Raw genomic sequence first — 24,216 nt, forward strand, 5'->3', positions numbered from 1 at the left:
AACCAGCATCTGCAGTTCCTTCCTACACAAAGAAAAACAGACAACAGGCAGAAATGGTTCTTATATAGACAGAAAGAAAAAGCATGTGACCTGAAGTTTGAGCTTGCAATATTATCCAGGAAGTTATAGTGGCCAGACAAAATATGTGTGTTGAGATGTACATTTTTATGATTGAATCTGCTTCTGTTATCTATCATCTAATAACAGTAACACTACAGTCTCCAAATAAACTCCAAAGTGCACATACACACACACACACACATATATATATATATATATATATATATACAACCAAAAAAATCAGTGTATATATATATATATTTATGTATGTGCAGTTTGGAGGTTATTTGGAGGCTGTGGTGTTTCTATATATACATATACACACTGAACTTTTTGTTGTTCATTGTGGATTTTACAGATGACTATGTTTACAGATCTGTGTGCAATTAAGAATTTCCGTTTCGGGACATATGACAATAATACACTCTGGACTTGACCGGCTCGAGATGCTTGACCCGCTGGTTTTTTTGCTCCAGATTCCGGCATCTTAGTGTCTCTGTGTCTCCACCTTATTCCGGGGCGACAGCAGAGACCGCAGCAGCTTATTGCAGGAGACCAGCAGCGGGGTTAATGAGAAGGCGCGCAGTCTGTCTGTTTGTCTCCCCCCCTCTCATCCCCCCCCCTCATGCCCCCCCCTCTCATCCCCCCACTCTCATCCCCCCACTCTCATCCCCCCCTCTCATCTCTCCCTCTCTCACCCCCCCTCTCATCCCCCCCTCTCATCCCCCTCCCCTCATCCCCCCCTCTCATCCCCCCCTCTCATCCCCCTCCCCTCATCCCCCCCTCTCATCCCCCTCCCTTCTCCTCTCATCCCCCCTCTCATCCCCCTCCCCTCTCCTCTCACCCCCCCCCCTCTCACCCCCCCCCCTCTCACCCCCCCCTCTCATCCCCCCTCTCATCCCCCCTCTCCTCTCATCCCCCTCCCCTCTCCTCTCAACCCCCCCCTCTCAACCCCATCTCCTCTCATCCCCCCCTCTCATCCCTCCCTCCGTCCGCCCGCTCGGCTGGAACTGCCCCGCGTCCTGTCGTTAAGGTGAGGGGTTGCTGGGCGACACCTTGGTTACATCGCAAACAGCCGGTGTCGGCGGCGGGAGGTCCGGCCGGCGAGGAGCGTGGAGAGGGGAGAGCGGGGCCGGGCCCATGGCTGACGACGATGATGAGGTTGTGGTCGGCCATGTGTGCTCCTACCTCACCTACAAGTCAGAGGGAGACCGGCTGTACATGCGGGGCGAGTACGACAAGGCCATCCAGAGCTACACCCATGTAAGTAGCGGCTCCCTGCCCGCAGTGAGGGCATCCATCCATCCATCCATCCATCCATCCATCCATCCATCCATCCATCCATCCCTCCATCCATCCATCCCTCCATCCATCCATCCCTCCCTCGGCGGTGCCCCTCACCCGTGTGGCCCTGACCGGCCACTACCCACCCTCCCTCCCTCCCAGACACTTCCCACCCACCCTCCCTCCCAGACACTTCCCACCCTCCCAGACACTTCCCACCCTCCCTCCCTCCCACTTCCCACCCTCCCTCCCTCCCTCCCTCCCACTTCCCACCCTCCCTCCCTCCCTCCCACTTCCCACCCTCCCTCCCACTTCCCACCCTCCCTCCCTCCCTCCCTCCCTCCCTCCCAGACACTTCCCACCCACCCTCCCAGACACTTCCCACCCTCCCTCCCTCCCTCCCAGACACTTCCCACCCTCCCTCCCTCCCAGACACTTCCCACCCTCCCTCCCAGACACTTCCCACCCACCCTCCCTCCCAGACACTTCCCACCCTCCCTCCCAGACACTTCCCACCCTCCCTCCCTCTCTCCCTCCCAGACACTTCCCACCCTCCCTCCCAGACACTTCCCACCCACCCTCCCTCCCAGACACTTCCCACCCTCCCTCCCAGACACTTCCCACCCACCCTCCCTCCCAGACACTTCCCACCCACCCAGACACTTCCCACCCACCCTCCCTCCCTCCCAGACACTTCCCACCCACCCTCCCTCCCAGACACTTCCCACCCACCCTCCCTCCCAGACACTTCCCACCCTCCCGACCACTTCCCACCCACCCTCCCTCCCGACCACTTCCCACCCACCCTCCCTCCCGACCACTTCCCACCCACCCTCCCTCCCAGACACTTCCCACCCTCCCTCCCGACCACTTCCCACAGGTTTACACCGAAGATAAAGCTGGAGTAACTCAGCGGGACAGGCAGCATCTCTGGAGAGGAGTGGGCGACATAGAAACATAGAAAAATAGATGCAGTAGTAGGCCGTTTGGCCCTTATGATCATGGCTGATCATCCAAAATCAGTACCCCGTTCCTGTCCTTCTCCCCATATCCCTTGATTCCGTTAGCCCTAACTCTCTCTTAAACATCCAATGAATTGGCCTCCACTGCCCTCTGTGGCAGAGAATTCCACAAATTCCCAACTCTCTGGGTGAAAAGGTTTTTCCTCATCTACCCCTTATTCTTAAACTGTGACCCCTGGTTCTGGACTCCCCCAACATCGGGAACATGTTTCCTGCATCTAGCCTGTCCATTCCCTTAAGAATTTAATATGTTTCTATTTGACCCCCTCCCCCTGACTCTCTAATCTATCTGTCTCTCTAATCCCTTCCTTGAAGAAGGGTCTGAACCATCTGAAGAAAGGTCCTGACCCGAAACGTCCCCTATCCTTTTTCTCCAGAGACCCGCTGAGTTACTCCAACACTTTGTACATGGGGTGTGTATTGGGTAGCGTCGCCAACTGTCCCGTATTAGCCGGGACATCCCGTATTTTGGGCTAAATTAGTTTGTCCTGTATGGGATCGCCCTTGTCCCGTATTAGTACGGTTGCCAACTTCCTCACTCCCAAATACGGGACCGCCCCACGCCCCACGTGACCTCACCCAGCCAGCAGCCACATGCTCCCGCTCCACCAATGGCGGCCGCCCGGGCCGGGAGCACGTGGCCGCTGGCTGGGTGAGGTCACGTGGGGCGCGGGGCGGTGACGTCACCTTGTCCCGTATTTAGGAGTGATGAAGTTGGCAACCCCTAGTACTCGGCTAATGTAGAGGGAGCTTTAATTTGTATTTCACCCTTGCTATACCAGTCCCGTGTTTGGCATGAAAATTATCCCCTTCTCCAATACAGTAATTTCTCATTCAGACTTGTCCATTCCTGAGTCTGAAGAAGGGTCTCGACCCGATACGTCACCCATTCCTCCTCTCCAGAGATGCTGCCTGGTCCGCTGAGTTACTCCAGCATTGTGTGTTTATTGTCATTCATCTCTCATCCTATTTAAAGCAAAACAAGTCTCATTATGTAGTGGGGCAGGTGAATTATGTTGGCATTTTCCTTGCAGGCTCTGCAGCAAGAACCCAAGAACAAGAACTGTCTGGTTGCTCGCTCACGATGTTACCTGATGGTTGGGAACACCACTGCTGCTCTCAACGATGCTGAGGCCTCCCAGATGGGGAAAAAGGACTTCTACAGGGTAACTGTGGTCGAACCACTCAATCAGTGGATGTATTCTATCTTTATGTTTCCCTGAGGGCAGCACAGCAGTAGTGTTGCTACTTTACAACGCCAGAGACATGGGTTCGATCCTGACTATGGGTGCTGTCTGTGTGGAGTTTGTACCTTCTCCCTGTGACCATGTGGGTTTTCTCCGGGTGCTCCGGTTTCCTCCCACACTCCAAAGATGTGCAGGTTTGTAGGTTAATTGGCTTTGGTAAAAATCATGAATTGTCCCTGGTGTGCAGGATAGAACTATTGTATGAGGTGATCGCTATTTGGCGCGGACTTGATGGCGCGATGGGCCTGTTTCCGCGCTGTATTTCTGAGGTCTAAATTCCCAGTTCTGTTTAGTTTATTGTCACGTGTACTGAGGTACAGTGAAAAGCTTTTGTTGCGTGCTAATCAGTCAGCGGAAAGACAAGACATGATTACAATCGAGCCATTCACAGTGTACATATACATGATAAGGGAATAACATTTAGTGCAAGGTAAAGCCAGTAAAGTCTGATCAAAGATAGTCTGAGTCTAAATGAGGTAGATGGTAGACTCATTTGTCACTGTGCAGAAGATCCAGGCCAGGTGATTGCTGATAGTGGGTATCATTGGCTGGTCAAAGTCCAATTCACTGGGTGTTTTCAAGAGAGAGTTAGATTCGGCTATGAGGGCTAACATAATCAAGGGGCGGCACGGTAGCGCAGCGGTAGAGTTGCTGCTTTACAGCGAATGCAGCGCCGGAGACTCAGGTTCGATCCTGACTACGGGTGCTGCACTGTAAGGAGTTTGTACGTTCTCCCCGTGACCTGCGTGGGTTTTCTCCGAGATCTTCGGTTTCCTCCCACACTCCAAAGACGTACAGGTATGTAGGTTAATTGGCTGGGTAAATGTAAAAATTGTCCCTAGTGGGTGTAGGATAGTGTTAATGTACGGGGATCGCTGGGCGGCACGGACTTGGAGGGCCGAAAAGGCCTGTTTCCGGCTGTATATATATGATATGATATGATATGATAAGATATGGGGAAAAAGCAGGAACGGGGTACAGGTTTTGGATGATCAGCCAATGGTGGTGGCTGGCTCGAAGGGCTGAATGGCCTACTCCTGCACCTATTTTTTCTACGTTTCTAAGATGCAGAAGATCAACAGCCCAAACCTGTGTTGACCAGAGTTCCACCTAAGCAATCCACAGAGACAGTACCATAAGTCCCATAATTTACTAATTGACCCACAGGAGGCCATTCAGCCCATCATGTCTGTGCTTTCTATGCTAGTCCCACCCTCCCTTTCTCTGTGGCCATCTTGGTCCTTGGATTCATGGTAGTGGAAAAGATTCTGGTTTAATGTCACACTTTCTTACGCAACCTCAGCTTAATACCCATCAAATCTCCAACATACATTCAGTCCGAGAATCCTGAGACACTCAAACAGTTACCCTGACAAGACCAAAACAGACTCTCACCCCGAACTGTAATCCTTTCTCAGCCACACTTGAATACAAAGTCCATTAGGGCATTTTGGTCCAGTTTACAAACTGATTTGGCTATCACAATCACAATCACAAAATACTTTATTAGCCAAGTATGTTTTGCAACACACGAGGGACTTCATTTGCCGTACAGTCAGAACAATAAAAAGCAACAGGACGCACAAAATACATTTTAACATGAACATCCACCACAGTGACTCCTCCACATTCCTCACTGTGATGGAAGGTGAAATAAAAAGTTAAATCTCTCCTTTCTTTGTCCTCCAGCGGTCGGAGGCCTCTGACCTTCAGTTGACGGGACGATCTCGACTCCTGTAGCTGATGGAGAGCCTTCCTTGTCGGGGCGATCAAACTCCTGCATGTGTGTGTGTGTGTGTGGGGGGGGGGGGGAAGGGTTATCAGCTCCCCCGCGCCGGGCCATCTGCCCTGGGTTGGGACTAGTCGAACATCGTGCGGCCTTTGGAGCTCCCGTCCAAGACTTACTCCAACAATTAGTCTCAGGGGAGGCAAATTGCCTCGTCCTCTATCTAGTCCAGTCAGGATTAAATCATTTTCTAGACCATGCATTCCCATTGAGTCACACAATATCTCGACTAAAACACAGATCAGCCATGCTTCAGTTGTACAGGGCCCTAGTGAGACCGCACCTGGAGTACTGTGTGCAGTTGTACAGGGCCCTAGTGAGACCGCACCTGGAGTACTGTGTGCAGTTTTGGTCTCCAAATTTGAGGAAGGATATTCTTGCTATTGAGGGCGTGCAGCGTAGGTTTACTTGGGTTAATTCCCGGAATGGCGGGACTGTCATATGTTGAAAGACTGGAGCGGCTAGGCTTGTATACACTGGAATTTAGAAGGATGAGAGGGGATCTTATCGAAACATATAAGATTATTAAGGGGTTGGACACGTTAGAGGCAGGAAACATATTCCCAATGTTGGGGGAGTCCAGAACCAGGGGCCACAGTTTAAGAATAAGGGGTGGGCCATTTAGAACGGAGATGAGAAAAAACTTTTTCAGTCAGAGAGTTGTGAATCTGTGGAATTCTCTGCCTCAGAAGGTGGTGGAGGCCAATTCTCTGAATGCATTCAAGAGAGAGCTAGATAAAGCTCTTATGGATAGCGGAGTCAGGGGGGTATGGGGAGAAGGCAGGAACGGGGTACCGATTGAGAATGATCAGCCGTGATCACATTGAACGGTGGTGCTGGCTCGAAGGGCCGAATGGCCTCCTCCTGCACCTATTGTCTATTATAACCTGCGCCTTGCTGCAGATGCATCAAATGATGCTCCTCATCGATGCAACGTGACAAATGCCAGTGCTGGTGACTCCTATACAAATGCTAGAAAAAAGACACAAAATGCTGGAGTAACTCAGCGGGTTATGCAGCATCTCCGGAGAATGTGGTAGGTGACGTTTCACAGAGTGCTGGAGTAACTCAGCGGGTCAGGCAGCATCTCCGGAAAATGTGGTAGGTGACGTTTCGGGTCGGGACCCTTCTTCAGTTTGATTCAATCAGTCCGAAGAAGGGTCCTTCCACGGAACATCGCTGATCAACCAGTCGGTAGCATCACCTAGCTGTTCTTCACACTGTGGACGGCTCGATTGTAATCACGTATTGTCTTTCCGCTGACTGGTTAGCACGTAACAAAAAAGCTTTCTGCTGTACCTCGGTACACGTGACAATGAACTGAATTAAAGTAAATGAAACAGATATGCTGCCTGACCCACTGAGTTACTGCAGCACTTTCTTCTAAACCAGCATCTGCAGTCCCGCTTATCTCCAAATGCTTGTGCATTTTAGCAGCAGTGATAGGTTGGAAGCAGGCGCTCTGTCTAATCCCCCCACCCACGGGTCAAAGCCCCTGGGATCATCCCTTTGCTAGGGGCTGACGTCGGCTGTCCTGGGTTGGCCCAGATTCCACACACAGGATGGCCCAGGGTTAGACTCTGATCTGTGGAGGGAACTCAGTGGAGGCAAACACAAAGTTAGCCTCTGTTTCGTGTGAGGGAATGAAACCCTGCTGGACTTTCCTTGTGCTGAACAATATCGTCATTGTGCACTGTGTGGCTTACGAGCAACATAAAGAGTTGCCAGAGAACGATAGCAGTACAGAGAAATACTGCCTCAGCATTCTGTGCCAACTCTCCTAAAGAACAAACTAACTCCTAACCTGAAAGTTTCTAACTTTCAAACGTTGAAGCTCTTTCCCTTTAAAAGCCTTGTTTTAATTTTTAGTTACAGTGTGGAAACAGGCCCTTCGGCCCACCGAGTCCGCGTCAACCAGCGATCCTCGCACACCAACACTATTCTACACACGCTTGGGACAATTTTGCAATTACAGTTATACCAAGCCAGTTAACCTACAAGCATGCACGCCCCCCCTAGGAATGTGGGAGGAAACCGGAGCACCCGGAGAAAACCCACGCAGGTCATGGGGAGAACGTGCAAACTCCGTACAGACAGCACCCGTAGTCAGGGTGGAACCCGGGTCTCTGGCGCTGTGAGGCAGCAGCTCTACCCGCTGCACCACCGTGCCGACTGTGATGGTGTAGTGACTGTAATCTACTGTGAACCACCCTCTCAGGCAATGCCGTCCAGAATCTAACCTCACTGCATTAAACAAGTAACGTAGACTGGCCGATCATTTCGCTGAACACCTTCGCTCAGTCCGCTTGGACCTACCTGATCTCCCGGTTACTAAACACTTTAATTCCCCTTCCCATTCACAAAATGCCCTTCCTGTCCGAGGCCTCCTCCAATGTCAGTGAGGAGATTGGAGGAACAGCATCTCATATTTTGCTTGGGCAGCTTACATCCCAGTGGTATGAATTTGATGTCTCTAACTTCAAGTAACCCCGGCATTCCCTCTCTCTCCATCTCTCCCCCCAGCCAGGTCACACCAGCTTCTCGTTCTCACCCAGCAAACAGCTAACAACGTCCTGTTCCCTTTATCATCCATACATTTTTTTGCATATCTTTCATTCATTCGTTCTATATCTCTCATTTCCCTTTCCCTTGTCTAGTCTGAAGAAGGGTCTCGACCTGAAACGTCACCCATTCCTTCTCTCCAGAGATGCTGCCTGACCCGCTGAGTTACCCCAGCTTTTGTGTCTGTCTTCGGGGTAAATCAGCATCTCGTATCTTGTGTCAGCTTTGCTTCCATCATAACTTGCGGGTCCCCTCTGCTGGAGTTCAGCGGCAGAAATCGTTTAAATAATACAAAATCCCCCACGGATTGTCACAAATGTTCTGCAAATTTTTTAATTAAAATCTCTACAAATCTATTACAATTAATGTTTATATTTTAAAATCCTGTGATTGCAAATCCTATGCTCATCGCCTACTTAAAACTATGGGCAAATTTTAAATGAATAAAGTATGATTTTTCCGTCTATCTTTGGTGTTTTAGGGTGTTTACCGTAAAGCCGAGAGCCTCTATGCGAAGGGTGAGTTTGAACTTGCGCTGATTTTCTATCATCGAGGCCAAAAACTCCGACCGGATGACCACTTGTTCCGGCTGGGAATCCAGAAGGCCCGGGAAGCCATCGACAACTCCGTGGGAAGTGAGTACTTGTGTTGGTACAAGAGCACACTCTCCCCCTCTCTGTCTGTCTCTCCCTGTCTCTCTCTCTCTCTCTCTCTCTCTCTCTGTCTCTCTCTCTGTCTCTCTCACTGCTCAATTCACTCTGTCACTCTTTGCATTCTCACTGTCATTCTCACTCTCACACCTCTCTCTCTCACACTCTCACTCTTTCTCTCTCTCCCTCACACTCACACTCACACTCTCTATCACAGTCTCTCTCTCATTCACACGCGCTCTCACTCTTTCACTCTCTCCCTGTCTCTCTCTCCCTGTCTCTCTCTCCCTGTCTCTCTCTCCCTGTCTCTCTCTCCCTGTCTCTCTCTCCCTGTCTCTCTCTCCCTGTCTCTCTCTCCCTGTCTCTCTCTCCCTGTCTCTCTCTCCCTGTCTCTCTCTCCCTGTCTCTCTCTCCCGAGCGCACACACACACTCACTCTCTGTCTCTCAATCTCACAATCTCACTCTCACACCATCTCTTTCTCGCAGATTTTTGAGGTGGGATTACAATTCATGCGTGCTAGGTACTGGGTCACACTGCTGTCTGGGTCTCCCTGCTCTAGGTACTGGGTCACACTGCTGTCTGGGTCTCCCTGCTCTAGGTACTGGGTCACACTGCTGTCTGGGTCTCCCTGCTCTAGGTACTGGGTCACACTGCTGTCTGGGTCTCCCTGCTCTAGGTACTGGATCACACTGCTGTCTGGGTCTCCCTGCTCTAGGTACTGGGTCACACTGCTGTCTGGGTCTCCCTGCTCTAGGTACTGGGTCACACTGCTGTCTGGGTCTCCCTGCTCTAGGTACTGGGTCACACTGCTGTCTGGGTCTCCCTGCTCTAGGTACTGGGTCACACTGCTGTCTGGGTCTCCCTGCTCTAGGTACTGGGTCACACTGCTGTCTGGGTCTCCCTGCACACCCCATTCCATGCCAGAAAGCCTCCCTTCCTCCTTCCTCCCTTCTCGGTTCTCAATGGGAATGTGTGCAAGGCCCCAGGAGTTCTGCGTGGCTAGGCAGGGCGGGGGGTGCCGGGCTGCAGTCTGGGGGACAGACAGGCGGGGGTGCAAATAGGCAGCGTCGAGGACAGGGCAGCAGGCAGTAGGAGTGCCTGGGTTTTGAGAGTGGCAAGGGGTAGTATGTACACCGATGAGCCAAAACATTATGCCCACCTACCTAATATGCTGTTGGTCCTCCGTGTGCAGCCCCATACGCAGCAGGGTGCGATGCACTGTGTATTGTGACACATTCCTCCCGTGACCACCATTAACATTTTCTGTGACTTGTGCCACAGTCGACCTTCTGTCGGTTCGGACCAGACGGGATAGCCTTCGTTGCCCTCGTGCATCGATGAGCCTTGGGCGCCCAACACCCTGCCTGTCGCCGGTTTGTGGTTTGTCCCTCCTCGGACCACTGTCGGTCGGTACTCACCACTGCTGACCGGGAGCACCCCACAAACCTTGCCGTTTCAGAGATGCTCTGACCTAGTCGTCTGGCCATAACAATTTGGCCCTTGTCAAAGTCGCTCAGGTCTTTACTCCTGCCCATTTCTCCCGCATCCAACACGTCAACTTCAAGAACTGACTGTTCACTTGCTGCCTAATATATCCCACCCCTTGACAGGTGCCATTGTAACAAGATAACCAATATTATTCACTTCACCTGTCAGTGGTCATAATGTTTTGGCTGATCGGTGTATGTTCTACATGACTCGGGGAAACTCTGTGTGTTGTGATGGAGGGAAGACAAGTTGGACGGAAGGTTGATCAAAGTTTGGTGGATGAAATGAGACTCCGGGCAGCTGAAGATAAAAGTGTTTCTTCTAAAGTCATAGTCTTGGAGCTGTATTGCAGAGAACTGGCCCTTCAGCCACCTTGCCCATGCTGACCGGTTTGGTATACTGGACAAGTTCCATTTGCTTGCATTTGGCCCATAGCCCGCTAAATCCAACCCATCCGTACATCTGTCCAAATGCCCACAGCATGAGTATGACTACAAAAGCTTTTCACTGTACCTCGGTACCCGTGACAATAAACTCAACTCAACTAGTCAGACAGAAGGAGTACAATCATTGTGGTGTCATGAACCCTGGGTTGCATTCTCTGTTGGTCTGGGTGTAGGAGAGGAAACTCAACAGACCAGACGGGATCTGCTTAGCATTGATTCCTGACTTCTTGGTGGTGAATCTGTGGGATTCTTTGCCACAGACGGTTGTGGAGGCCAAGGCAGTGGATATATTTAAGGCAGAGATAGATAGAGTCTTGATTAGTGCGGGTGTCAGGGGTTATGGGGAGAAGGCAGGGGAATGGGGTTAGGAGGAAGAGATAGATCAGCCATGATTGAATGGCGGAGTAGAATTGATGGGCTGAATGGCCTTCTATTTCTATCACTTATGATCTTATGGTAGACACAAAATGCTGGAGCAACTCAGCGGGACAGGCAGCATCTCTAGAGAGAAGGAATGGGTGACGTTTCGGGTCGAGACACTTCTTCCAACTGAGTCTGAAGAAGGATCTCGACCCGAAACGTCATCCATTCCTTCTCTCCTGAGATGCTGCCTGACCCGCTGAGTTACTCCAGCATTTTGTGTCTACCTTCGATTTAATCCAACATCTGCAGTTCTTTCCTACACTTACGACTTGTGCAGTTGCTTACAAGGCGAGGACACTAACTCATCTAATGATTGTTCACACAGGCCCTTCCTCAGTGAGGCTGGAAACTAAAGGTGACCTGTCCTTCTTTTACAGACGGGAGGAGGTGAGTTGCTGCATCAAAGCTTCAAAGGGTTGAACACTTTAGACAATAGACAATAGACAATAGGTGCAGGAGGAGGCCAATCGGCCCTTCGAGCCAGCACCGCCATTCAATGTGATCGTGGCTGATCATCCACAATCAGTACCCCGTTCCTGCCTTCTCCCCATACCCCCTGACTGTGCTATCCTTAAGAGCTCTATCTAGCTCTCTCTTGAATGCATTCAGAGAATTGGCCTGCACTGCCTTCTTTTTTTATTTTTTTTATTTTTTTTATTTTTGAAAAGCATATGTACAAATCGAAATTTATTAAAAAAAACACATTTGTTACAAAGTTCTTACATAGCTTCAATTTTTAAATTTTTGAAGAGAGAAAGTAAAAATAAAAATATAAAACTATAAACTTGGGGAGAGAGAGTAAGAGGGTTAAAAAAAAAAAAAAAGATCTAACAATAAAAATTAACGGGAGTAGATCCGGGAGACAAAAACCACAGCTGTACATCCAACCCCCAACTCAAGTTTCAACTTTTTATTTAAATTTTTTTATTTTTTTTATTTTAGTCCTGTGCCAAACCCATTTACTTTTCTAAAAATTCAATAAATGGAGACCATATTTTTAAGAATAACTCAGGTTTGTCGATTAAGGCAAACCTTATTTTTTCCAAATGCAGGGTCTCTGTCATTTCCATAGTCCACATTTTAATTGTGGGGGTTATTGGTTTTTTCCAAAATTTAAGTATTAGTTTTTTCGCAGTTATTAGACTGTAATCAAGAAAATGTACCTGACTTACTGTAAAATTTGTAGTATATTCTGATAATCCTAATATAATTAATTTTGGGTCCATATCTAATTTTTTATTAATAACCTTAGAAACTATTTTAAAAATCTCCAACCAGAAGTTTTGCATTTTTATACAAGTTACGAAAATATGAGTTAAATTAGCTTCTTGAAATTGACATTTATCACACATAGGAGAGATACTAGGAAAAATCCTATTTAATTTCGTCTTCGAATAATGTAATCTATGTATTATTTTAAATTGTATTAAGGAATGTCTAGTATTCAATGAACATTGATGTATATGTTGTAAACTTTCATCCCATATATCTTGCATTATAACTTGATTCAATTCGTCCTCCCATGCTCGTCTATAAGATTCTGATGACGGAATGTCAATGTCAAGGAGAATATTGTAAATAAAAGATATTAATGTATTTGAGTTATAATGTCGATTCAGGCATACATCAAGTATTTCTGGACCTCTAAACTTATATTCTTGCATGTGTGATTTTACATAATCTCTAAGTTGTAAATATCTAAAATAATTATTAACATGTAATCCGTACTTCTGCTGTAACTCCTGAAACGAAAGAAAAGTTCCCTTATGATAAAGATCTCCCACCCTTTTGATTCCATAACTTTTCCATTGAGCAAAGCCTCTATCTAAGACAGACGGTTTAAAAGAAGGATTATTCGCAATAGGAAGGAAAACAGATAATTTACTCAATTTTAACGTAAGCTTTAATTGTTTCCAGGTACGGATAACACTATGTATAATGGGATTACCTCCATATGTTTTTTTATTTAAATTTATTGGAGCTAAGAGGATCGCACCAATATCAAATGGTAAACAATCCTCTTTCTCCATCTTTAACCAATCCGATTGTTGATCAGAATCATCCAACCAGCAGGTTATATTTTTAATATTAACCGCCCAATAATAAAATAAAAAGTTAGGTAAAGCAATTCCTCCATTAATTTTAGACTTACATAAGTGTCTTTTATTTATTCTATGAGTCTTGTAGTCCCAAATAAAATTAGTAACAATTGAATCAATTTTTAAAAAAAACTTTTTTGGAAGGTAGATCGGAATTGCTTGAAATAAATATAATAGCTGTGGAAGAAAGATCATCTTTATAGCATTACTACGACCAACTAATGATATAGGAAGTGTTTTCCAAAATTGGATATTTCTGTGTAATTTAGCAAGTAAAGGAGGGAAATTTGATTTAAATAAAGAAGTATATTTCCTAGTCACGTAAATTCCAAGATATTTAAACTTTTCATAGGCAATTTTAAAAGGAAATTGTTGAAGTATGGCCGGATTATGCTCCATTATTGGCATAATTTCACTTTTATACCAGTTAATTCTATAACCTGAAAATGAACCAAATTGAGTTATGAGATTTAATAAATTCGGAATGCTAATTTCTGGCTTTGTAATATATATTAATACATCATCCGCATATAAAGAAATTTTATTGGTTGTATGTTTAGTGTTGTAGCCATAAATATCTGAATTTGATCTAATACTCTCAGCAAGTGGTTCTATAATAAGGTGGTGATAGTGGACATCCTTGTCTACAACCCCTAGCTAAATGAAATTTAGATGACAGCATTTGATTAGTTAATATTCTAGCTGTTGGGGATGTATATAAAAGTTTCACCCATGCACAAAAATTTTCACCTAGTTGAAATTTTTCCATCACTGAGAAAAGATAGGGCCATTCTACTTGATCAAATGCTTTTTCAGCATCTAGCGAGATGATTGCTAAATCTTCATTTAATAGTCTATTTGAATAAATTATATCAAACAAGCGTCTCAAGTTGAAAAATGAATATCGTTTGGCTATAAAGCCTGATTGATCGGGGTGTATCAATTTGTCTATAACTAGACTTAATCTCTGAGCTAAGATTTTCGCTAATATCTTCTGATCAGTATTTAAAAGAGCTATGGCCTTCTGAGGCAGAGAATTCCACAGATTCACAACTCTCTGACTGAAAAAGTTTTTCCTCATCTCAGTTCCAAATGGCCTACCCCTTATTCTTAAACTGTGGCCCCTTATTCTGGACTCCCCCAACATTGGGAACATGTTTCCTGCCTCTAACGTGTCCAACCCCTTAATAATCTTATATGTTTCGATAAAAGATCCCCTCTCATCCTTCTAAATTCCAGTGTATACAAGCCCAGTCGCTCCAGTCTTTCAACATATGACAGTCCTGCCATTCCGGGAATTCAGCGGGACAGGCAGCATCTCAGGATAGAAGGAATGGATGACGTTTCGGGTTGAGATCCTTTTCTAGGATCAGTACCCCGTTCCTGCCTTCTCCCCATACCCCCTGACTCCGCTATCTTTAAGAGCTCTATCTAGCTCTCTCTTGAAAGCATCCAGAGAATTGGCCTTTAGTTGAAACAACAGGAATAAAACCAGGTAGACACAGAATGCTGGAGTAACTCAACGGGTCAGGCAGCATCTCGGGAGAGAAGGAATGGGTGGTGTTTCGGGTTGAGACCCTTCTTCAGAACTGTTCTGATCTCCCTTTCGATTTCTCACAAAGAAACCGGTCCCGAAAACCAAATCTCAACTGCGGCGTCAAAAACTGAACCTGAAACAGCAGCAGCAAAAGAAACAGGAGCAGGAGGAGCCCAAGACAAACAAGACGGTGAAAGAGCTGCTGGGGGAGCTGTACGGAGACAAGGAATACCTGGAGAAGCTGCTACAGGACAAGGGTAGGGTGCGGCCTCTCGTAGCCACAGAGCCACAGAGTCACAGTCACAGAGTCACAGAGCCACAGAGCCACACAGCCACACAGTCACACAGTCACACAGCCACACAGCCACACAGTCTCAGAGTCTCAGAGCCACAGAGCCACAGAGCCACAGAGTCACAGAGTCACAGAGTCACAGAGCCACAGAGTCACAGAGTCACAGAGTCACAGAGCCACAGAGCCACAGAGCCACATAATCACAGAGTCACAGAGCCACAGAGCCACAGAGCCACAGAGTCACAGAGCCACAGAGCCACAGAGCCACAGAGCCACAGAGTCACAGTCACAGTCACAGAGTCACAGAGCCACAGAGCCACAGAGCCACAGAGCCACAGAGCCACAGAGCCACAGAGCCACAGAGTCACAGAGTCACAGAGCCACAGAGCCACAGAGCCACAGAGCCACTGAGCCACATAATCACAGAGTCACAGAGCCACAGAGCCACAGAGCCACAGAGTCACAGAGTCACAGAGTCACAGAGTCACAGAGCCACAGAGCCACAGAGCCACAGAGCCACAGAGCCACAGAGTCACAGAGTCACAGTCACAGAGCCACTGAGCCACAGAGTCACAGAGCCACAGAGCCACAGAGCCACAGAGCCACAGAGCCAAGGTAGTCACAAAATGCTGGAGTCACTCAGCGGGTCAGGCAGCATCTCGGGAGAGAAGGAACGGATGACGTTTCGGGTCTTCGACTTCAGGTCTGAAGAAGGGTCTCGACCAGAAACGTCACCCATTCCTTCTCTCCCGAGATGCTGCCTGACCCGCTGAGTGACTCCAGCGTTTTGTGTCTACCTTCGATTTAAACCAGCATTTGCAGGGTTTTTTTCTCCCTCGTCATATAGCACGGAAACAGGCCCTTCAGCCCAACTTGCCCATACTGCCCAACATGCCCCATCTACACTAGTCCCACCAGCCTATCTTTAGCCCAGATATTGCTCTAAACCTTTACTATCCTGTAACTATCCAAATGTTTTTTAAACATAGTGATTGTACCTGCATCAACTACTTCCTCTGGCAGCTCGTTCCATACACATGCCACCCTTTTTACAAGAACAATTTCCCTCAGGTTCCCATTGAGTCTTTCTCCCCTCAACTCAAACCTCTGTCCTCTGGTTCTTGATTCATGGGTGGGTAAACTCTGTATATGGGGTAGGGCAGGTGGGGTCACTCCCTGTACAGCGAGAGTATTCACCTCTCTACATCATTCAGGAGGGTAGCAGGTAAAGGTTGCTTGCCGGTCTCATCAAAGTACTCGGGATAGTCACACTCTGCTTGTTTCACTTCACCGTTAAAATCCCTGAAGCACTAACACGGTCACAGAGTGCTGGAGTAACGCAGTGCTCAGGCAGCATCTCTGCAAAACATGGATAGGACACGTTTCGGAAGGGGCCCAACCCGAAACATCACCGATCCATGTTCTCCGGAGATGCTGCCTGAGCTTCTCACTGTACCACGGTACACGTGACAATAAACTAAACTGAACCCGCTGAGTTACTCCAGCACTTTGTGTTTGCTTTTGTGAGCCAGCATCTGCAGTTCCTTCCTTGTTTCTGCTGGTGTTGGAAGGTGCTGATTCTCTGTCCCACCATTCACAATAAAGTTGATTCTCAGCGTTCCCACAAGGCCGAGCTAAATTTAATTCCCCCCCCCCCCCCCCCCCACCCCCCCCCCACCCTTTCCCCTCCCTGCTCCTCCCCATCTGTGTCACAGTATTGTGCCGTGTAACACCAGCTCACTCCTTACACATGTTCATAAGTTCTAGGAGCAGAATTAGGCCATTCGGCCCATCGAGTCCTACTCAACCATTCAATCGCGGCTGATCTATCTCTCCCTCCTAACCCCATTCTTCTGCCTTCTCCCCATAACTCCTGACACCCGTACTAATCAAGAATATGTCAAACTCCACCTTAAAAATTACCCATTGACTTGACCTCCACAGCCGCCTGTGGCAATGAATTCCAAAGATTTGTTACCCTCTGACTAAAGAAATTCCCCCTCATCTCCATTCTAAAGGTACGTGCTTTCATTCTGGGGCTACGGCCTCTGGTCCTGGACTCTCCCACTAGTGGACACGTCCTCTCCACGTCCACTCTGTCCCAGCGGTGTTCGTGTGCACCGCTTTCTAACGGCACCTCCTTGGATGGAGCCGGTTTGCTGTGAGCTCTCTCCTCTTTTCCCATTTGTGTGCTGAACCCAGAGCTGGTGCGGACAAACGCGGATTCTGGAGGAACGGTCCAGGACATGATCATGGGCGGGATCTCCTTCCTCGACACGCGCACCGAGTTCTGGAGGCAGCAGAAGCCCATCTTTGCCAGAGAGCGGGAGCAGAGGATGAAGGAACAGAACTGGAAAAGCCACCGGGAGACCGAGGAGACCATCTTCATCCTGAAGAAAATGCTGGAGATTGACGTGTGTACGTGAGGCCGGGCAAGCAAGCGCAGGCTGGGGTAGCGGGGATAGTCGGGTGACGTTGTATCATTGTGGGGGGGTTTTACATTGTACATATTATTCTTGTAATCAATGATTCAACTTATTTTTTAAACAAAAGGGTGGGTTTGGGTCAACTGCACCATCCCCAAACTAAAGCACACCCAGACTATCCCACACCTGACCAGCAATCCAGAGACAACTCCTCTTTGGCCACCAGACCAATGAGATTCTTACTTGCTGCAGATTAACAGGCCTGTAAACACAGTGTACACGGATAATGAATAACCCCGATACTAGTGCAAACCCCAAACTGCTTAGAGCAGCCAAAGACAGCCCAGAGTTCATCGTTGAGGTCAGTGTTGTGTTGTGTTCAAGAGCCTGATGGTTGTTGGGGAGAAGCTGTTCTTGAACCAGGTGGTCACCGTTTCCAATGGTTCAATGGTATTTTATTGTCACACGTACCGAGCTACAGTGAAATGTATTTTGTGCACAGTTTCAATACAAGTGTCACTATCCATAAGTTCATCTTAGATGCAGCGTATGTGTGTAGGAATAGTATCTGAGGCAGTTCATACAGCCAGGTTTGGCACCATTTTCAAGTCCCGGTTGTTATCGGTGTAGAGTTGTTGACCTGACCATGAAGAAGGTATCGTGTTGTCCTGGTGGGCTTTGCCGGGTCGGCCGGGCCAAGCGCTCCACCGCTGTAGGCCGCGTGCGGTCCCACGTCCTCGGCCTCTTGGAGCGGTGCCCGGTCCAGCCGAGCCCCAGGCTGCTGCAGGGCCTCTATCAGGGCCCGGTCTAACTGAGCCCCAGGCTGCTGCGGGGCCTCCAGCAGGGCCCGGTCTAACTGGGCCCCAGGCTGCTGCAAGGCCTCCAGCTAGGCCCGGTCTAGCTGAGCCCCAGGCTGCTGCAAGGCCTCCAGCTGGGCCCGGTCTAGCTGAGCCCCAGGCTGCTGCAAGGCCTCCAGCAGGGCCCGGTCTAACTGAGCCCCAGGCTGCTGCAGGGCCTCCATCAGGGCCCGGTCTAATTGAGCCCCAGGCTGCTGCAGGGCCTCCAGCAGGACCCGGTCTAACTGAGCCCCAGGCTGCTGCAGGGCCTCCTGCAGGACCCGGTCTAACTGAGCCCCAGGCTGCTGCAGGGCCTCCAGCAGGGCCCGGTGTAACTGAGCCCCAGGCTGCTGCAGGCCCTCTAGCGGCCCACTCCCCCGTCCAGGCAGTGCGCGCCCTCCCTCCCTCCCTACCGCAGCCGGCCCACTCACCGGCCCTCCGTCCCACTCACCCCTCTCCAGACGAGCAGGGGCCAGGCCGGCGGCTTCCCTCTCCGGTCGGGTTCCCGGTTCCGGCTGTGGCCACGTCTCACCAGGACTCCGGTACCTTCTCCCCGACGGTGGGAGTGAGATTGGAGCGTGGCCAGGGTGGTGCCCGATGGGAGCGTGGCCAGGGTGGTGCACGATGGGAGCGTGGCCAGGGTGGTGCACGATGGGAGCGTGGCCAGGGTGGTGCACGATGGGAGCGTGGCCAGGGTGGTGCACGATGGGAGCGTGGCCAGGGTGGTGCACGATGGGGAGCGTGGCCAGGGTGGTGCACGATGGGAGCGTGGCCAGGGTGGTGCACGATGGGGAGCGTGGCCAGGGTGGTGCACGATGGGAGCGTGGCCAGGGTGGTGCACGATGGGAGCGTGGCCAGGGTGGTGAGGGTCTCTGATGATGGAGGGCTACAGCAGGCAAGGACGGGGTGGAGAGGGAGCGGGTGCCGTGAGCCTGGACTCACCCCTTGTTCCCGCCCGCGCCCAGTGTTTGCTGACGGCCTGGCGCAGGAGTGCAAGAAGATGGCGACAGAGCTGGTGAGCACGGTGAGAGGGTGGTCGGAGAGAGAGAGGTCCCCCAACAAAGTGGAGTTCCTCGCCCACCTGTACAGCACCATCGGCAACGCCCAGGTGGAGCTGGGAGACGTGGATGGGGCCCTGAAGAACTACGATAAGGACCTGAACATCTCCAGGAAGTAGTGAGTGACCCAGGGGCCGGGCTTTGGCAAGGGGGGGCCCGGCGTGGGAGGGGGGGAGGGGGGCTGTGGAGAACAAAGGGGGGACTGGCTTGGTGGGGGGGGAGAGCGAGGAGAACAATGGGGGACCCGCTGTGGAGGGGCTACTGAGAACTAAGGGGTCCCGGCGTGGGGTTCCACTGGGAACATAAAGAGAGCCAGCGTGGGGGGAGAGAGGGGGTGAGAGGGGGGCGAGGAGGGGGGAAGAGGAGGGGGAAGAGAGGGGGAAGATGAGGGTGGCGAGGAGGGGGGAGAGAGGGGGGCGAGGGGGAAGAGAGGGGGAAGAGGGGGGGAGGGGGGGGCAGGGGAGGGGGGAGAGGAGGGGGGGGGGGGGGAGAGGGGGAAGAGGAGGGGGGGAGGGGTTCCACTGGGAACATAAAGAGAGCCAGCGTGGGGGGAGAGAGGGGGTGAGAGGGGGGGGAGAGGAGGGGGAAGAGAGGGGGAAGAGAGGGGGAAGAGGGGGGGAGGGGGGGGCAGGGAGGGGGAGAGGAGGGGGGAGAGGGGGAAGAGATGGGGGGAGAGGACGGGGGAGAGGACGGGAGAGAGGGGGGGAGAGAGGGGGAGAGAGTGGGGAGAGGGGGAGAGAGGGGGGAGAGAGGGGGAAGAGGGGGAAGAGGGGGGGGAGAGGAGGAGGGAGAGGGGGATAGTGAATACCTTTGGAACTTTGTCGGCGCCCTGTTACGTAGCGACTCGTTGTTTACTTGCTAAACATGCGACACAAGAACGTCACTGTACCAAGGCCTTCTCCATCCCAGCTTCTCATGAATCCCAGCGTCGTGGCCCTGCAGGGTGAGCTGCAGGCCTCAGGGCCCCGGCCTCTCCACCCACCCTCTCCCCGACACTCTCCCAAAGGCAGCTGATGGTCAGTGTTGGATGACTGATGGTCAGGGAGGTGAGTGGGAACCTTCTATTGCCAAGCTGTGTTACATCAATGCAAGATTGTTATTGTTGCTGCCCGCCCAGGGACACTGTGTGTACAGCAGGCAGGGCAGCTGAGTACATGGACCCTCTCCCCCCACCCAGTGCCCCTTGCGGTCTCGCCCGCCGGCAAACCTGAGGTAGAGCTCTAGGGGCTAGCGGAATCAAGGGATATGGGGAGAAGGCAGGCACGGGGTACTGATTGTGGATGATCAGCCATGATCACAGTGAATGGCGGTGCGTACAGGCTCAAAGGGCCGAATGGCCTCCTCCTGCACTTATTGTGTATGTTCCTATGACCTTTCACCCATGCAAACAGCGCGCGGAGAGAGCTAACTGTAGACTGGTATCGACAACCACTTCTCACAATCTCTTTTGAACTGCAAACAGTGACAACAAACTAGGAAAATCACGGGCCCTGGACAACTTGGGCAGAGTCTACGCAAGGACTGGCGACTTTGAAAAGGCCGCAGAGGTGTAAGTATAAGAAGCGGCTGCTGGAACCCCACAGAAACGTTTCCTTACCCCCCTTGACTGCACACTGTCCACTGTTGACAAATGGACAGAGTGCATGTGGAGAGGTTGCTTGTACCAGTGGGAGAGTCCAGGACCAGAGGGCACAGCCTCAGAATTAAAGGACATTCCTTTAGGAAGGAGATGAGGAATTTCTTCAGTCAGAGGGTGGTGAATCTGTAGAATTCATTGCCACAGAAGGCTGTGGAGGCCAAGTCGTTGGGTATTTTTAAGGCAGAGATAGATAGATTCTTGATTAGTACGGTGTCAGGGGAGAAGGCAGGAGAATGGGGTTAGGAGGGAGAGATAGATCAGTCACGATTGAATGGTGGAGTAGACTAGATGGGCCGAATGGGCTAATTCTACTCCTATCCATTATGACCTTATGACCAGCCATATAGGGCTGAGGCCAAGAGAGATGTATCTGGTCCTGGGAGATGTATCTCTGGTCATGTATGTCAGAAGCCCATGAATGCTGGGCTGAATGTTTTGCATAGATTTGTGAATGCTGAAGAAATCCCATCAGGTCCCAGGCCCCATTGGGCATCTCGCGGGTCTGGTCACCCATTCCATCAAATTCCCATTTTCACAGGTAAACCAAAATACTGCAGATGCTGGAAATCTGACAAAATTTTTGGAAACACGCAACAGGTCAGGCAGCATCTGTGGAAAGAGGAATGATGCAGGTCATAGACCTCTAATTTGGAACTGGTCTTATCTCGTTTCCAGACCTGCTGAAGTGCCTTCGGCCTGAAACATTGACTCCAGTTTCTCTTTCCACAGATGCTGCCTGGCCTGTCAAGTGCTTTCAGCATTTTCTGTTTATTTTTCACATTATTTTAACGGTGGCTTTTTAAGCATCTCCCTTTACCGGGTGGCGGTTCCAACTTACATTCGATTGTCTTGGTTTTGCACAGTTGGATAGAGAAGGAGCCTCTGGCCAAAAACAACTTGGAGCGCACATGGCTCTTCCATGAGATTGGACGCAGTTACCTGGAGCTTGGCAACAGCGAAGGTGCTCAGGAATACGGGCTGAAGTCCCTGGCATCAGCGGAGAAAGCGGGAGATGAAGAGTGGAAGATGAATGCCAATGTGCTGGTGGCACAGGCTGAATGTAAGTCGGCATTACACGGACATGCTCCAAAGTTCTCCCCAAGTTCCAACCCGTTCCATATACGCGTTCCAGACCCGGACTCGATCCCGACTATGGGCGCTGTCTGTGCGGAGTTTGTACGTTCTCCCCGTGACCTGCGTGGGTTTTCTCCGAGATCTTCGGTTTCCTCCCACGCTCCAAAGGCGTGCAGGTTTGTAGGTTAATTGGCTTGGTAAATGTAAAATTGTCCCTAGTGTGTGTTGGGTAGTGCTAGTGTGTGGGGATCGCTGGGCGGTGCAGACTCGGTGGGCCGATGCACCTGTTTCCACGCTGTATCTCTAAACTAAAATTAATGCGTTTACAGATCTCAAACTTACCTTTGATTTGACATGTTACAGTCTGAATGGGTGTTGAAATGTAATCTGTTTATTTGGTTTGAATACCCGTTGACAGCTGGTGTAGAAGGATGAATATTAGAAAGGCACAGTGGTGTAGATGGTAGAGCTGCTGCCTCACGGCACCACAGACCCAGGTTTGATTCTGACCTTGGGTGCTGTGTGTGTGGAGTTTGCACGTTCTCCCTGTGACCACGTGGGGTTCCTCCGGGTGCTCCGGTTTCCTCCCACACTCCAAAGACGTACAGGTTTGCAGATTAATTGGCTTGGGTAACATTGTAAATTGTCTCTAGTGTGTGTAGGATAGTGCTAGTGTACTCTAGGTTGATGGGAGAGGGGGGAGACAGGGGTGCAACTTATCCTTGATTATACTGCATTGGGGAACATTTACACTCTCGTGCCTAAGCCTCTGACATTTACTGTTCCAGTTAAACTCAGCAATCTTCAGACTGCTGTGACATTCTTTGAGAAGGCCTTGGGCAAAGCCACTCTGCTGAATGACGCGGCAGCACAGGAAGCCATCACTAATGTAAGTGTTCCTCTACCATCTTCTGTTGTGTCATTGTTCCTTCGCGGCACGCTGGGCAAGGTGAAAGTGCTGGGCCTGGACTCGCTGGAGTTTACAAGCTTGAGGGGGTGGGTTTTCTCCGGGTGGTCCGGTTTCCTCCCACACTCCAAGGACGTGCAGGTTAATTAGCTTCATTAATAATTGTAAATTGTCCCCAGTGTGTGTAGGAACGTGCTGGTGTGCGGGGATCGCTGGTCGTGCGGACTCGGTGGGCCCGTTTCCGCGCTGTATCTCTAAACTAAACTAAACTGATGAGAATCATTGGTTGGGTTTGGGTGCTGTGAATGGTGCAGCAGGTAGAGCTGCTGCCTCACAGAACCAGAGACCCAGCTTTGATCTGACCACCGGTGCGGGCCGCGTGAGGATTGGACCCTCTCCCTGTGACCACGTGGGTTTTGTCCGGTTTCTTCCCACACTCCAAATATGTCCAGGTTTGGAGGTTAATTGGCTTCGGTTAAATTGTAAATTGTCCCTGATGTGTGTAGGATAGTGTGAGTGTGCCTCTTGCCTGATGGGAGAAGAGGAGTGAGCAAGGTGAGGCTGGTGGCACCATGAGCCCCGTTAACACGGTGGGCACTGTGGCGCAGCGGTAGAGTTGCTGCCTTACAGCGAATGCAGCGCCGGAAACCCAGGTTCAATCCCAACTACGGGCGCTGTCTGTACGGAGTTTGCACGTTCTCCTCGTGACCGCGTGGGTTTTCTCCGAGATCTTCCCACACTCCAAAGAAGTGCAGGTTTGTAGGTTAATTGGCTTGGTAAATGTAAAAATTATCTCTAGTGGGTGTAGGATGGTGTTAGTGTGCGGGGATCGCTGGTCGGCGCGGACCCGGTGGGCCGAAGGGCCTGTTTCTGCGCTGTATCTCTAAACTAAACACCGCGCTGGTTCCACCGCAGGCTATGGGCAACATCCGTGGGGACATGGAGTTGGCGAAGATGGCCAAGGAGGCGGATTTGGAACTGCTGCGTGAGAAGCAGAGGGCCGGCATGAGGGATGGTAGGACCCCAGGCCAGGCGTGGCCACACGCACGCACGCAACACACACACACACACACACACACGAGGGATGGTCGGCCCCAGGCCAAGCCTGGCCACACGCACGCACACAACACACACACAGACATGAGGGATGGTAGGCCCCAGGCCAAGCCTGGCCACACGCACGCACACAACACACACACAGACATGAGGGATGGTAGGACCCCAGGCCAGGCGTGGCCACACGCACGCACGCAACACACACACACACACACACACACACGAGGGATGGTAGGCCCCAGGCCAAGCCTGGCCACACGCACGCACACAATACACACACACAAATGAGGGATGGTAGGACCCCAGGCCAGGCATGGCCACA

The 24,216-nt window shown here is 50.5% G+C and overlaps 1 protein-coding gene across 8 annotated transcripts in view; it reads left to right on the plus strand.

Annotated features, from left to right (window-relative positions):
* Positions 1 to 1,013: 1,013 nt before the first annotated feature.
* The window catches only part of odad4 (outer dynein arm docking complex subunit 4), a 40,584-nt gene continuing 17,381 nt past the window's right edge, over positions 1,014 to 24,216 (plus strand). For all 8 annotated transcript variants that reach the window (XM_078424346.1, XM_078424347.1, XM_078424349.1 and 5 more), the window contains exons 1-11: positions 1,014 to 1,323; positions 3,401 to 3,532; positions 8,443 to 8,596; positions 11,296 to 11,357; positions 14,692 to 14,863; positions 17,101 to 17,316; positions 19,126 to 19,336; positions 20,681 to 20,767; positions 21,721 to 21,917; positions 22,720 to 22,820; positions 23,754 to 23,853. In XM_078424346.1, coding sequence (XP_078280472.1) covers positions 1,201 to 1,323; positions 3,401 to 3,532; positions 8,443 to 8,596; positions 11,296 to 11,357; positions 14,692 to 14,863; positions 17,101 to 17,316; positions 19,126 to 19,336; positions 20,681 to 20,767; positions 21,721 to 21,917; positions 22,720 to 22,820; positions 23,754 to 23,853 — 1,555 coding nt within the window. In that variant the 5' untranslated portion in view covers positions 1,014 to 1,200. The remainder of the gene's footprint in view (positions 1,324 to 3,400; positions 3,533 to 8,442; positions 8,597 to 11,295; positions 11,358 to 14,691; positions 14,864 to 17,100; positions 17,317 to 19,125; positions 19,337 to 20,680; positions 20,768 to 21,720; positions 21,918 to 22,719; positions 22,821 to 23,753; positions 23,854 to 24,216) is intronic.

This window comes from Rhinoraja longicauda, chromosome 29 (genome assembly GCF_053455715.1).
Source record: "Rhinoraja longicauda isolate Sanriku21f chromosome 29, sRhiLon1.1, whole genome shotgun sequence".
Classification (NCBI taxonomy): Eukaryota; Metazoa; Chordata; class Chondrichthyes; order Rajiformes; family Arhynchobatidae; genus Rhinoraja; species Rhinoraja longicauda.